The following is a 16,374-nucleotide window of genomic DNA, read 5'->3' as shown; positions in this document are numbered from 1 at the left end:
ATCAACTACATTGTATATTGACAAAATAAAAATAATAAAAAAAATAAAAAATAAAAATAAAAATAAAAATAATAACTGGCTTACACTTAATTACTTTAGTGTAAAATTATTTCCCTAGAAAACAAACAATACTAGGGATCAGAATAAGATACCTTAGTACCATCGCTATTTACTAGGAATGTTGTCTGTAGTTATCTTAAAAGAAAAAGGAAAAGCCAAGTATAACTTTTGCAAAGGACCTGATTAAAGATAATAATGGTAGTGATTTTAAAATGTATTTCTAGGTAACATGCAAAACAGAAAAACTCAACAATGTAATATTACTGAAATTCCAAAAAGCAAATATTCCAAATATTTATAAGAGCTTAGTAAAACAACCCGGAAGTAACAGAACAGAAGAGGACTCAATAATTATTTAACAAAGGTTAACATGACAACTCTGTCTATAGCTACAGCGTGGCACAGTGGTTAGGAAGCTGGGTTTTGGAGTCATAATGTCTGTGGTCCCCATACTGCAGGGCTCCACCTCTTTTGAGATGAGTGGTCTCAATTCCCTCATGTGTTAAATGAGGATAATATTAGTTCCTACCCCCTTGGGTTGTTGGGAGGATTTAAAGAGATAAAGCAAGATTGCACACCAAGCACAAATAAATGTAAGTTTTCAAGTTATTTTAAAGTGCATCAGTTTGAAGGTTTAGCTGTAGACTGTACCCAATTCTACACAATGCAAAAAATTTCAAGTAAACATGAAATAGAAAATAGAATAAGTGTTTTGTTGCATTTTTATGAAAAAAGAGATGAGAGTCTCACTCTTGAAAAAATGGAAGATATCAGTGATAAGATTCATGGAATTAATATATAAAATGAAAATAAAATACTTTTTAAAGAAACAACCAAAGTAAGACAATCATAAAGATAATACGATGGAGAAAAGTAATAAAGATAATTAATTTTAAAAACCTTTACTATCTAGAATATATAAGTGAAACAATAGCCAATACCTAGATTTCTCTTGATAAGAGATGGAAGAAGAATCATTTTCATGAAGAAATACAGATGATAAATTAGATATATAATCCTGCTACTAATTAAAGGAAAATTCAAGCAGACAGTATTTGCAGCATGGTCTGGGTACATCTTGCAAAACATGATTCAAGTTATAGCTATAGCTTTGGCTTAAACTTAAAACCCATGCACTTTTTATTCTTTTAGTACAACAAATATACTGCAAATAAAACTTGTAATTGAACATATTTGCCACCAGGTGTCATTTTTGTTTAACTTTAAAATTAAATTGGGGGGAAGAAAAGTGGAGCCACGGCTTTAAGATTTATGGTAGACAGGACCTGGGGTGGGGGGTAGTTCTGTACTGAACTAAACAAACTAAAGATAAAAAAGACACCTCTGAGAGGGAAATGTAAACATTCTTAAAATTTTAAGTTACTTTATTATTATTATTTTTTTAAATATGACCGGTAAGGGGATCTTAACCCTTGACTTGGTGTTGTCAGCACCACGCTCACCCAGTGAGCAAACCGGCCATCCCTGTATGGGATCTGAACCTGTGGCCTTGGTGTTACTAGCACCGCACTCTCCTGAGTGAGCCACAGGCCGGCCCTTAAGTTACTTTAAAAATAAAAATTTGATAAGAATAAAAGGGATAAAACATTTTTTGATAAATAAAACAAAGATTCAAGTTCAATTTTGTATTATTGAAAAAAAAAATTATGGGGGACAGAGGAGAAGAGAGAGCAAAGAAGAGAGAAAGGGAGAAGAACAATGAAATAGGAGAACCAAAGAAGAAAAGTAGAAAGAAGGGATAGAGAAAAAAAAAAAGTTCCTTAAAAAAAAGTCTATCTTTTTAGGCAGCCTTGTTTTATTTTTTTATTTTTTTTATTTTTTATTTTTTTATTTTATTTTTGTCTTTTGTCTTTTTCCATGTCCGGCAACGGATCGCAACCCTCAGTGTTGCCCCCGTACCGGACCGGGGACCGGCAACGGGATTGCAACCCTCAGTGCTGCTCCCGCGCCTCGCTCAGCCAGTGAGCGGGAACCGGTCTGTATGTGGGATCCGAACCCTCGGACGGGAGCGCCGCCGCGCTTTCCAAGCGGCGCACTTATCCAGTGCTCCACCGGGCCGGCCCTAGGCAGCCTTGTTTTAAAAACAACACCCACTAAGACTGTATTAAAATTATAAAATAATATTTATAATATATGGCTTACATTATCTTACAAACTGTTAAGAAACTGTATGCCTCCCAATGAAATCAAATCCAGTGGACACAAGCCAAGACCTGAGCCAAGGCCTGACATAGTAGAGATCACATGGATGGGCTCAGAGGACGACAGACATGGGTCATAGGTCATTTTCATAGGCTGAGTGATCTCAGCAAATGACTTAGTCTCCCCAGCCTCAGTTTTAAATCTGAAAGTGGGGATAATGCCACTTACAGAGTTTTTGTAAGACTAAAACTAAAATAAGTGAAAACGCATGTTGCCTGGAAAAATACATGCTGCCTGGAAGATAGCAGACTCTTAATATTTTCTAAATCTGATTCTGTTTTACGTTAAGTACTTAACTCTGAAACTATTCCCTAATGTGAGTCCTTTCCATTCAGCTATTTCTCATCCCCTTAGCCCAGAACACCTTTTTCCAAACCCCTCCCCTCTAAATCTTAAGATTTAAGGACCAGCTTAAGACTCACTAAATTTACAGATCTTCTCAATGACTCTCATCACCTTTCTATCTCTATTACAAGTTAACATTTTCTTGTTTTCTGAATTACACTATTACATTGTTGCTAATTACTTCACGTATCCCTAGTCCTGTCTACCCAGTAGTAAGTGCTGGAACTAATCTTAGGTATTAAAAAAAGAAACAATAATTCTCTTAGTATCTAGAATTATTTATCCATCTGTTTTACTCTTTCAATAAATATCTATGGAGTACCTAACATGAATATTTAAGGCACTATATCAAGTGCTGAAGATACTGGAATAATTGGTTCAGGACACAAAGTATGGTTGTCAGCATAACAGAAAAAGCAAGGGAGAAGAGGAGAGAGTAAAGAAGAGGCGGCAGACAAGGATGCTCAGGTAGTTCTGTCATGTGAGTGTTAGCTGGAGATAAATTCTCTTATCATTTGGGCACTGGACACCAGAGTAAGTTGTCATCAATAACATTTTATTGAGCACCAGTTATGTGTCAAGTTCTTATGATCCTTACTAAGTAAAGGTTTTAATAATTCAGTAGCCAGAAAAATAAATCTTCTCTGAAAAAGGTGATTTATTTTCTTATAGTTTAGAGCAGAACTGGGCCTAACATTTAATAGCTTATTTGCTTTTGTTTTCAAATTTCAGAGTTTATTTATTTTATTTTATTTATTTTTATTTTTTATTTTTTTCCTTTTTGTCTTTTTTACTGACCGGTAACGGGATCGCAACCCTCGGTGTCGCGCCCGTACCGGGGACCGGCAACGGGATCGCAACCCTCGGTGTTGCGCCTGCACCGTGCTCAGCCAGTGAGCGGGAACCAGTCTCCACATGGGATCCGAACCCTCGGCAGGAGCGCCGCTGCGCTCCCAAGCGGCGCACTCTCCAGTGCGCCACTGGGCCGGCCCATCAGAGTTTATTTTTGAAATAAAATTTATTTAATTATGGAATTCTAAAGTTTCTGATCATCTATAAAGAATGACATGTTTTAGAACTAGACTTTGCTTTAAGGCTTGTTTCCTTTTTATTTGTTAGGTAAGATTAGTAGATCTGAAGGTTATGTTTGGAACCAACATTTTAAAAATAATTATATCCTAACTTATTTAACTGAATTTTTGTGATACTATATACAATGGGTATTTAAAAAAAAAAAAAAAAAACCATTTAAAGTACCTAAACAGATTAATAAGAGACAGAGAAAAGAAAAAGGACCAAGAAAGCCAGGAATAAGTATGCCATCCTCTAAAAACAGTGTCTGAAAATACTCTTATTAAAACTTTAAGAAGTTTATTTGGGCCATGTATTTTACATGTGGCTCCACATTTTGCAGATGAGGAAACTAAGGTCCAGAGAAGTTACCTACTCTGAGGATCAGAGTAGTAGTATACAGCTACAAGGTGGCAGGAATGGGGGTTTGATCCTTGTCTGGTCTGATTTCCAAACCCATGTTCTCTTCACTCTATTAAATTTTCTCTACAAAAAAGTGAACTGGGCTCTTGATTAGCTGTACTAATGGCACTTGGCCATTAGTGTCTCTCCTTGTCACAAATATTCTGAAGCTCTGGTTCTGTGGCTCTACACTCTCACCCTTCCAGTTTTCTTTACCTTCTCTGGCCCACTAATTACAGGTCTTACTCAGAGTTCTGCCCTTAGCCCACACTCTAAATCTTTCCTTTTAGGGATCTTATCCAACACAAAAGCTTCAATCATCACCTGTGTCTGGGTAATTTCACGATCTGGGTCTCTGCCACTATTTCTAATTGCCCAAACATTTACACTTGCTCACCTAGCTGGTACCTCCACGTCAACATGACTAAAACTTACTACACCAAATCCTTTCACCCTTTGGCCTTCCTAATGGTTTTTCACAGTCCAGGAAGGGCAAGGCCTCTGAATCACTTTTTACTCTTCCTTTTCCTTCACCTCTCACTTACTTAACACTTTGTCATCTATAGATTGGTCCTTTCTTCACTGACAGTTGATCTCATATTCATCTCTTTTTCCATCCGAAGTGCTTACCACTCAAGGTATACTCCCACCACCACCTCTGTACACAAAAACTATTGCTACCTCTGTTCCCCTTCCTCCACCCCGCACACTACTAATAGACTAATTTTATCAGCGTACTGCTCTGAGCGGAAGCTCTTGGCTCAAAAGCCTTTCGTGGCTTCCTACTGTCCAGGACCTCCATATTGGTGACCTGTTCTGCTTTTATATTCTCATTTTCCCCTACTCCCCTATGTATTTTCTAAATTAACACAGGTAAACTTGACCACTTGAAGTTCTCTCTACATGATTTATACTTCCTTAGTTTTACCCTGTTTCTCATTTCTTCAGCCTGGAATGTTTTCTCTCCTCGATCTCTCCCTGTTAAAATCTTATCCACCCTCCAACACCTCCTGTTCTGCAAAATCTTCTCCCTTCACTCCCTTTGAACTTGTGCACAAGCCTGGTCATTTTGAGGAAGGATGATATCTTATTTGTTTTGGGTCACTTCTTCTCCCAATTTATTCAGTACCAGGCATAAAGCCTTGGGTAGCGTAAACACGCAATACATGTTTCTGAAATGAATAATGAGAGTAGTGATGTGCAAAATTCAAAACTGCAATCAACCAGAAGAAGCTTTTTCTGATTGTTATTAGATTCTAATAATTCGGTGTCATTTGCCTTTCTAGTTAATTTACTTAGTTAAAAGTAAAAAAAAAAAAAAAAAAAAGTTCCATTTCCCTGATGCCTGTTGGTGGCCGAGGGGAGAAATCCAAAGTTCTCTTGGGTAGTAGGGGAAGGGTGTTTAAAACCTAAAATTTTTAGTGTATAAAACCTAACTGAATACCAGTGAATTAACTATTTTTTAAAAAATTGAGGACAGCAAATGCCATCTATATAAGATAGTAGCTACCTATTAAGAGGGAAAAAAATGTTGGGCCTGTTGTTTCTTGGAAGAAGTTGAAGATTCTGTTTTATCCTCGCTTTCCCAAGATTTTTAATAAGATGAAAGTACACTTTAATTTTTAATACATTTGCCCTCAAATGTTGACTGTACAAGTAAGAAATGATTTTTCTTCTTGACCAAGAACAAGAAGGCAAAAGTAGCATAACCACAAAACAGTGCACAGCACACTGAAGAGAAGAATATCACTGGGGGTTAGAAAAGCAAAATGACCCACATTTGCCTTTTAGGTTTTAGTGATAGAAAACCCCGCTTCTTAGATTCAGGAGGTTCCTGCATTCTGTTTAAATCAATTCTTTTCAGAAGTTTCCAGTCAAGCCAGAACCACAGGTCACAGACAGAAGCCAACTCACATGAATTCTGCCATCTTTGACGGCAGGACCATCCTCAGCAAGACGAAGGATGAAAAGGCCCATGTTGTACTCCTTTCCCCCTCGGAGGCTGAATCCAAAGCCCCGGGGGCCCCTCTCCAGCTCCACTGGGTAACAACCAAGGCCCTAGGGAAAAAAAGTGTAAGAAAAACAACTTCTCATGGACTCCTTTATTTATATTCTGAAGAAAGACTACTTTCATAGCTGTGAGAAATGATTTTTACTTTCCATATACATTTCTATAGCATAAGGAGAGAATTGTTTGAAGGGCTGCCTAATTTTTATAAATGCAGCCTAAATTAATCTGAAGATTACATTTCTCTACTAGTTAGTCAATGTGCAATGGAACAATTAGAGAAGAGAATTTTGGGAAGTTCCTCCTTTAAGTAGATTTTGACTAATATTCTTGAAAACAAACAAAAAGCCCCTATTTTTATTAGCTAAAACACTATTTGCTTCTAAGTGCAAGGGTTCAAATTTCTCCTACTATATGGTAAATTTTTCTTTCACTCTTTAGATTCTCACATGGAAGCTAACAGAATGTCAAATACATAGTAGGTCTACAAGAATTATTAATTTTGGAAACAAACTTATCCAAACTGGTTTGCAATAAAAATTTACCAATGTCAGTGACACAGAAACTCAGAACATCAGTCTGCATGTGTGGGATATTTGTTTACCTGATTGTGCCGACTGCCTACAATTGAAATCACTGCAGTGTCAGGCTGTGCGAGGTGCTTGTGGTCAGACCACGAATGTCTGTAAGAAGTGGAGACATCTTTTCCAATTTCACCTTCTAGGGCACTTCTACAAGAGAGAGAAATCAAGTCACTCTCTGAACTGAGAAAATGAAAAATAGTCTAAAAGTAAAGGCAGATTAATTTCTTTTCTTTGAAAAGCTGAATGTTGCCATTCTCTGACAAACCACTATAAAGACAGACTGTATCTAGAACCAGACAGACTCTAGGAAAAATCTCGTCATTAACTCCAACACAGCTTAAAGTCTGTCAAAATCCCATTTTTTAAGGGTGCCTCAGTGCAGTTTATATCAATGAAAACCGCACTCAACTGAACTGGAGAGTGGGTAAGTTGACCTTGTCACAATGAAAAATGGCTCTCTGTAGCACCAATGCCTGTGAAGATACTGCATTTCTCAAAATCTAGTTTTTGTTTCATGGCTAATATTTTCAACAAAAGAGAAGAGAAATACGTACAAAATCCTGCTCTGCTCAGGCAATCTAAGAAGACAGCAATCTGTGCGGGTCTGAGGTCACCGTTACAAAAGTAGGACCAAGAATAGCAGAGACAGATACTACTGTCACCTGTTTCTAATCCTCCCCTGTCAGGCATGATTGGATAATCCTACTGTGCCTAGGATGGGGGCTAGGAAGAGGTATGAGGTGTCAAGGGGGTGGAGGGAATAGAGAAGGCATTTGAGGGTGGTATATGGAAGATTTTTCATTTCAACTTCAACAGCTGGCTTCTGCGTAAGTGCATGGGGGAGGGGTATGGGATAGGTGATGAAGAGTGGGGAGATGAGGAGGAAAAAAACACAAAACCTGAGAAGAACAGCCCCACCTGTCCCCAGGAATATGGTTGGCCTGTGACTGTCCCATGGGCCTGTGCTGCAGGGCTGGGCTTTGCCTGGCTGAGTTTGTTCCTGATGGTGGACCGTGATGCTCTGTTTAAATGAGAAAACAATAGAAATAAGAATTTATACATAAAAATGTGAAGGCCAAGTGGATCTATGAAAATGAGAAAATAACAAATGGTTACTGCTTTACCAACTTTAATGACTTTAGCATGAGCAGCACTATTGTCAGCTGTCTGGAATTGGAACGTTCACACTTTTTTCTTGCGGCTTTTGACTAATGTGTGTTTTAAGAGAACAGGAGTCATATTCTTACTTCCCCACTTTCACCTTTGTTTTGTTCACCCATACGACATGAAGATCAGAAATGAATATGCTTAATAATATTCATCTAGAAGACAGAGCTCCAGTAAGTATCTTGTAGACAATTATTCTATGGGTTTCTAGAGCATACTTCTCATAATTGGCAAGCTATTCTAGATGACAAAGATAGGTTTCAGGAATGCTGGAACAGAGGCCGGTCTGCAAACTACACACACATCTGTGAGCTTATATCTTTAATATAGAAGCAGTTATTTTGCTTGACACTGAACACCAAAGACAAACTTATAAAATCATCCTGATTGCTGACAAATGTTTATAAAGATTATACTGCTTCTATTTTCTAAGATCACAAATATAAGTGAAAAAAGTAGCATTTTTTTCTGTATCATTCCCAACAGCTCTGGACCTCCTGCTGTTCCTGGACAGCAGATTTCATAGCTAAGCAAAGTTAACTGCCTGCATCTAGAACTAGATGGCACGTCATGGGAGATGACAGCTAAAAGAGATTCTTAAGGCTGTCAGACTCATATGCTCAAAACTGAAACTTGAACATTTTACTCTGTCCAATGTACCCAAGTACTGATAGTCAACTCTGTATCCCACAAATATTTATAATTATGTTTCAATAAAAATAATATCAAAGCATAGGATATTTAAAATATCAAGAACAGGGAGCGTAGCTTGACTAAGACCATGAACTCCGGAGCAAGATGGACAGGGTTTAGGCCTGACTCCATCATTTACTAGCTATGTGTTCATGAGCAAATCAGTTATATTTTCTGTGCTTCTAATCATCTCATCTATAAAAGGGGAATTACAGTTACCTCATGGGGTTATTGTATTAAATAAGTTCATACATGTATATGCTTAGAACAGTACCTGGCCTATAATATTCACTATATAAAGGTTTCTATTATAACTATCATCATTATTGTCATCATCAACAGCAAAATGATATGTCCCATTTGGGGCTGCATTTCTCTTAAAATATGAATGTTAGGAAGTTATTTCTACTGAGGAAACTGAAACTTCAGGCTTTACTATATGCATCACTGTTTTATGACTTGGATTAAGTTGTTCCTCTTTGAAGTTCTGTGGGACTAAAACCATAAGTAAAATATTTTTATTTAAGAATGTCTCACATCTGGAAGCTAGAGAGTACTCTAAAAACAGGCAAAACACAAGCAAGAGGGTAAAAAGTGGGAGGAGGACAGAGAAGTGGTATATGATCAAACCACCTGGCCCCTGAGCATTCCTAATGCTCTCTAACTGCTAGCCTTGTATGTCGAGATGGATTTCAACATGTACCAGACTTCGAGATGTAAGTCTGTGGAGGAGAACTTACCAGAAGGTTGTGTTTCCTCTTTAAAGTCAAGTATTCCAGGAAGGAATGGTGGGATGGGGTGGGCTATAATTTTTTTCTTTTTTTGGTGACCTAGAAATCTGCTGCTCTTTTATATTGCTATCATGAATTTTATTTTCCTAATTAGCTTACCAAGATTCCAGTTCTAACACACAGATTGAAACATGCCACAAACTGCTTAAAAACCTATGGTGACTTTTTGTTGCTCATATGATACTACTCAACCTTGCCACCTGGACAGTCCTGCCTTCCCACTTCACCTCCTGTTCAAAATGTCATCTCCCTTATGAAAACCTACCTGGCTCCTTAACTACACTGAGATCACAATATTTTCATAGCACTTACCACATTGTGTCAGAGCTAGCTGAATACCCATCTCTCCTGCTAGACTGTGGACTCCTTGATTGGAGAAATTACACCTCATTTATTTTTATATTCCTGTCGCCACTGGAAATTCCCAGAAGTCCTTCCACCTTTGCTTACTGGATATGTCAATTTCAAGTTACCTGTTTGTAAACTTGAGTGCCCATTATAGAGCTGAATTCTCTTCTGTCATTGTAAATTCATGGCTACTACTAAGGGGATAGAAACAGATGTGGAAAATTACATCTATCAACAAAATGACTGGGAGATGCTTATACCTTTGTAGAAGTCCATGATAGATAATTTTTTGTCTTTACTAGCTTGGCTAAAGTAATGGGTATATAATATCACAGAAGGAGAGTATAAATGAACTGATCAACTTCAAGTTTTCTTCTACCTTCCCTTAAGATCGGGAGATGTCACTTCTTGGCAAAAAGTACCACATATTGGTGTTTACATTTTACGTTACATGTTTTTTGTTGTCCTCATCAAGATTAAATAAAAAATATATGATTGGTATGCTTTTCATTTTTAGTCCTTCAACCCATGGTATGTGACTTCTCCAATCTACTTCTGTGTCATAAGCTACTCTACTTCTCAAAGTCAAATATTTATTCCATGATATCAAACAGACCTATGTTCTCTCTAAATTTTACCTGAAAATTCTTCAAAGAGTGAAGCAATGGGTTAAGTATATCTGTCATAAGCTACTCTACTTCTCAAAGTCAAATATTTATTCCATGATGTCAAACAGACCTATGTTCTCTCTAAATTTTACCTGAAAATTCTTCAAAGAGTGAAGCAATGGGTTAAGTATATCTCTCCCTCAATGAGTATTAATTTTTACTGGAGTTTCTGTGTGTAAGTACTTAAGGAAAAGTATATTATCAGAGGATAAACCACAAAATCCATAGTTAAACTATAACAGCAAACATTATAATGTATTTACCAACAATAAATAAGAACCCAATGAGAGAACTTTCTAAAACTCTATTAAAGGACATAAAAGGTAATCTGAATAATTGGAGATACACCTTACTTTTAGGTGGAATGACAATATTTAAGATATCAATTTCCCCAGAGTTTATATATATATTTTCCCAATATACCCCAATAAAATTGCAGTTGGATATTTTTGGAGGAGTTTAATAATTTGCTCTAAAATTTTACATGGGAAAGTTCCATGGATAGCTAGTCAATTTGGAGACAGAGAGAGACAGATTTGTCCTAACAGACAGATATATTAGGATACACCACAAACTTACAGATTAAAAAAAAAAAGCTAAAAAAAAAATACACATACCAATCATCAACCCAACAACAAGTAAATTAATAGAACAAAATATAGAGCTTAGAGACTCATGTTTAAAGGGGAAGTTAATATACAGGATAGATGGCACCACAAGTCAATGGGGAAAAAAGTACTGTGTAATAGTTCGTGCTGGGAAAACCAGCTCATGACAAGAATAAAGTATCCAACTGTGTCCCTTCTAAAACTATACACAAAGGTAGGCTCTCTCTCCATCTCTCTCTCTCTCTCTCTCTATATATATATATTTACAAAAAATGCAAAATGCAAAATGCAAAATTACAAATCTAGTAGAAGATAATGTAAGAAAAAATCTTGTGGTATGGGGTGAAAATCTTAAAATGTGAGGTTTTATCTTAAAAACCTCAAAAACTCAAGCTCTAAGGTAAAAATTAACTGATTTGATTATATTTAAATTAAGAATTTCTTTATAATGAAGGGGAACCATGGTCAAAGTTAACACATTGATGACAGGAAAAGATATTTACATTTTCTTTTTTTTTTTCGGTTTTGTGTGACTGGTAAGGGGATCGGAACCCTTGGCTTGGTGTCGCCCGCACCGCGCTCAGCCAGTGAGCACACCGGCCATCCCTATATAGGATCCGAGCCCGTGAGCACTGCTGTGCTCCCAGCGCTGCACTCTCCCGAGTGAGCCACGGGGTTGGCCCAGATATTTACATTTTCTAAAACAAAATCAGACTAATGCCTATTTAATTCACAAAGAACCCCTAAATATCAACGTGAAAGACAGAAATCCCACAAGAAAAATCCCACAAGTAAAAGATACGAACAGGCAATTCACAAGAAAAAAGCTCTAAGCATATGAAGAAATGCTCACATTCATGGGTAATGAGAGAAATGCAAATTAAATAACAATGAGATAACATTTTCATTGCTTTAGATTAGCAAATTCAAAAGCTGATAATGCCAAGTATTGGTAGGGATGCAAAGGTATAGGAATCTTCAGTGTTTTGCTGGGGGAAGTATAGATGGATGCAGCAATTATGGAGAGCAATCTGACAGTACTAAGTCAAATTAAGCACACGTATATCCTTTGATCAAGCAATTTCAGTCCCCAAATTTTCACACTGTTTCATAAGATACACATACAAGGATGCGTATCACAGGATTGTTGGTGGTACTGTGAAGTTGGAGGCAATGTGGCTAAGGGGAAATGGACAGGTAATATGTGTAAATATACATTACAGAAAACTGTCAAGCAGTAAAAAGCAATCAATTTTATTTACCCAGCAATGTGGATAAATCTTAAAAGCACATAGTGCTATTGTTACCAGGGATGAAGGTCCTGTTGTCTCGCTCCTTTCCCCAAGACAATGAAGAATCAGATACTCCAGTCTGAGGCAACAGCAAAGCTTTCATGAGCAAAAAGGAGCATACACTTTAAGAGAGAAGAGGGCCAATTCCCTGAGCAGAGAATGGCCCCTTACACACAAGTTTAGGGGTTTTTATCTTACTAATTTTGTATGTGTATTAGCAAACTTGATTGCCATTTTGATTGACAGGTCAGGATTATATAACCTTTTCCCCACTGCGCATGTCCTTACCCATAATTTAGTCTGTTATAAGGATATGTACTTATAGATTGCATATGTATAAGCCCCAAAAGAGTACTGGCATGTTCAAAGGCACCTAAGATCTCAAGTTTTCCCTACTGCGCATGTCCGCACACCTGGGAAGTCCCTATCAGGACCTCAAGGTCAAATTGAGGCTTTTTCTTTATCAACTTGCCCATAAAAGGGGTGGATTCTGTATGGAGTTTCCGCTAAGTTACCTCGAAGGGGACGGACCTGTCTTCAAGTGAGAAGTGTAATTTTCCATTTCCTTCTACCTGCTCATGACTAACTAACTGCCTAACACTATGACACCAAAGCACAAGTAACCAAAGAAAAAATAAGTGAATTGGACTTCATCAACATTAAAACTTTTGTTCATTAAAGAATCATATCAAAAAAGTGAGAAAGCAACTGCAAAACAGGAGAAAAATACTAATAAACTGTGTATCTGATACAGGTTTATATTCAGAATACATAGAGAAGGCTTAACAATTCAACCATAAAAAGGACAAATAACCAAGTTATAAATGGGCAAAGAACTTGAACAGACAATTCTTAAAAGATATACAAAAGGTCAATAAGCACAGGAAAAGATGGTCAACATCAACAGTCATCAGGGAACTGCAAATCAAAACCACAATGAGATACCACTTCACACTGCCTAGAATGGATAGAATTAAAAACCAACCAACCAACCCCCAGAACAGAAACAAGTGCTTGCAAGGATGTAGAGAAACTGGAAGTCTCATATATTGCTGGTGGGAATATAAAATGGTGCAGCCATTGTTAAAAAGTTTGGCAGTTCCTCAAAAAGTTAAAACATGGTTACTATATACCAACAATGCCAGTCCTAGTTATATATTCAAGAAAAACGAACCCACACATCAGCACAAAAGCCTGCACACCAAAGTTCATAGCAGCATTATTCAGAATAGTAAAAATGTACACAACTGAAACACTTATCAAATGATTAATAGGTAAGCAAAATGTATGTATACATAATGGAAGATTATTCATTAGTCACAAAAAGGAATAAAGTACTGCTACATGCTACAAGGACGAACCTTGAAAACATTTTACTAAGTAAAAGAAGCCAGAAATAAAAGGCCAAATGCTGTATGATTCTATTTATATGAAATTCCCAGCAAATCCATAGAAACAGAAAGTAGATTAGTTGTTGCCTAGGGATGGGGGTTGGGGGAAATGAGAAATGACTTCTAATAGGTATAAGAGTTAACGTGGACTTAGTGGTGATGGTTGCACAATTTTGGGAATGTACTAAAAACCACTCAATTGTACACTTAAGAAGAATGGATTTTGCAGTATGTGAAATATATCTCAATTAAAAAGAAAAAACACCAAGGTCCAGGGTTCAATCCTTGTTACAAGTCAGCCACCAAAAAAAAAAAGAAAAAACAATTAAGTGCCTTGAGGAATCCTGAGTTGGATTCTGCAACAGTAAAACAACATTAAAAAACAAACAAAAAAACCAAAACACATAGTTCTGAGAAAAAACTCAGCATAAAATCTATAACAATACCATTTATATGACTCAAAAATAAATGGCAACACAATAAAAATTGTTCTTTAAAAGACATAAAATGAGGCACATACTACACACTAAAATGGTTGTTGATGGGAGCAATGAGGAAAATGAGAGCCGCAAATGGAGACAGATGGGAATAAACAAATAAATGGGAAACAAAATAAAACAAAATTATGGGTACAGAATCATTCCAGTATGAGTCTTTGGTAGCCTTTAGTAACTTGTATTCACTCATAACAATAAAATGAACAAGACCTGACAAAAAAATTGGAAATCAATTTTGAAAAATAATACAATTTAAAGGTTTCTTTAGAGTAAGCAGGAACTACCAGACATAGTCAATTTATGTTCAGTCCATGAGAACAAAGTGCCATCATGCTGGAAGAGGTGGTAGTGCTGTGGGGAATGTCATGAGATACATATAGTGCCAAGTCATGACTATAGTCTGAGAGTTTTGGGGGTTTTTTTTGTTTTTTTGGTTGGTTGCAGCTACTATTTATTCACTGTTTCCTTCAGGTCAGGCTGAGAGTTTCACAGGTAAAATCTCATTTAATTTGTGGCAACCCTATTATTTTTTAATTATTTATTTTTATTGAAACATAATTGATTTTATGTATCTATGGGATACAGCACTGAATATAAATACCTGTGTGTAATATGTGATGCTCACATCAGGATGGTTACATTTTTTGTGGCCCTTTACCAAGTTCTCGCTGTCCCCCTCCCCACCTTCCCACCTTTGGTGGCCTCAGTTCTGTCCTCTCCTATTGAAAGTTCAATGAATTATAGTGATTGTTCTTTTCTCTTTTCTCTTCCCTTCCTCCTTCCTTTCCTTCCTTCCCTCTGCTCCTTCCTATGGGTGAGAACATGTGGTATTTCTCTTTCTGTGCCTGGCTTTTTCAGTTAATGTAATTTTCTCTAAGTTCACCCATGTTGCTGAGGATGACAGAATTTCATTTTTTTTTTTTTTATGGCAGAGTAGTATTTCATTGTGTACACATACCACATTTTCCTTACCCAGTTGTCCATCTATGGATGTTTAGGTTGGTTCCAACTCTTGGCTATTGTAAATACAGCTGCGATCAGCATGGAAGTGCAGGTATCCCTTTGACATGATGATTTCCACTCCTTTGGGTGTATAACCAGCAGTGGGATTGCTGGATCTATCTGTAGTTGTTTGAGGAACCTCTGTACTGTTTTCCATAATGGCTGCACTAATTTACAATCACACCAATGGCGGGTTCCCCTTTCTTTGCATCCTTGCCAGCATTTGTTATTCTCTGTCTTTTTGATAATGGCCAGTCTAACTGGAGTGAGTTGATACCTCAGTGTGGTTTTGATTTGCATTTCCCTGATGTTTAGTGATGTTGAGCATTTTTTCATGTGTGTTTGCCATCTGTAAATCTTTCCTTGAGAAATGCCTTTTCAGCTCCATTGCCCATTTTTTAACTGGATTACTTTTTTTTTTCCTGTTAAGCTGTTTGAGTTCCTTGTATATTCTGGATATTAATCCTTTGTCATATGCATAGTTTGTAAATATTTTCTCCCTTTCTGTAGGTTGTCTTTTTCGCTCTGTTAACTGTTTTTTTTGCTGTGTAGAAGCTTTTTAGTTTGATGTAATCCCATTTGTTTATTTTTTCTTTTGTTACCTGTGCTTTTGGGGTCTTATTCAGAAAGTCCTCACCCAGTCCTACTTCCTGAAGAGCTTCCCCTGTGTTTTCTTTTAGGAATTTTATAGTTTCAGGTGTTATAGTTAAGTCTTTAATCCATTTTGAGTTGATTTTGGTATGTGGCGAGAGGTATGGTTCATAGCAATGAGCTAAAGGATTTTTAAAATGTAAATGTATTTGAGGCCGGCCTGTGGCTCACTCGGTAGAGTGCGGTGCTGATAACACCAAGGCCACGGGTTCGGATCCCATGTAGGGATAGCCGGTTCACTCACTGCCTGAGCGTGGTGCTGACAACACCAAGTCAAGGGTTGAGATCCCCTTACCGGTCATCTTTAGAAAAAAAAAAAAAAAAAGATCAGTTGGCTGTAAGTATGTGGGTTGATTCTGGTTTCTCTAGTATGTTCATTGGTCCGAGTGTCTCTTTTTATGCCAGTACCATGCTATATTGGTTAGTATAGCTTTGTAGAATAATTTGAGGTCAGGTAGTGTAATGTCTTTGGCTTTATTTTTTTTTTTTGCCTGGGATCACTTTGGCTATTTGGGGTCTTTTGATGTTCCACATGAATGTTAGGATTGTTTTTTCTATTTCTGTGAAGAATGT

At 37.0% G+C, this 16,374-nt stretch overlaps 1 protein-coding gene across 1 annotated transcript in view; it reads right to left on the bottom strand.

The window, feature by feature from the left end:
- Positions 1 to 6,015: 6,015 nt before the first annotated feature.
- The window catches only part of LOC103605271 (membrane-associated guanylate kinase, WW and PDZ domain-containing protein 3), a gene marked incomplete at its 3' end in the record, with an annotated part of 87,525 nt that continues 77,166 nt past the window's right edge, over positions 6,016 to 16,374 (bottom strand). The window contains exons 17-19 of the mRNA XM_008589848.1: positions 7,612 to 7,714; positions 6,714 to 6,840; positions 6,016 to 6,159 (exon numbers count right to left, since the gene is read on the bottom strand). Of these exons, the coding sequence (XP_008588070.1) occupies positions 6,016 to 6,159; positions 6,714 to 6,840; positions 7,612 to 7,714 (374 nt within the window). The remainder of the gene's footprint in view (positions 6,160 to 6,713; positions 6,841 to 7,611; positions 7,715 to 16,374) is intronic.

Source organism: Galeopterus variegatus, unplaced genomic scaffold (genome assembly GCF_000696425.1).
Source record: "Galeopterus variegatus unplaced genomic scaffold, G_variegatus-3.0.2 Scaffold5692, whole genome shotgun sequence".
NCBI classification, from domain to species: domain Eukaryota; kingdom Metazoa; phylum Chordata; class Mammalia; order Dermoptera; family Cynocephalidae; genus Galeopterus; species Galeopterus variegatus.
The sequence above is the reverse complement of the archived record's forward strand: the minus strand, read 5'-3'. Positions and strand labels throughout refer to the sequence as shown.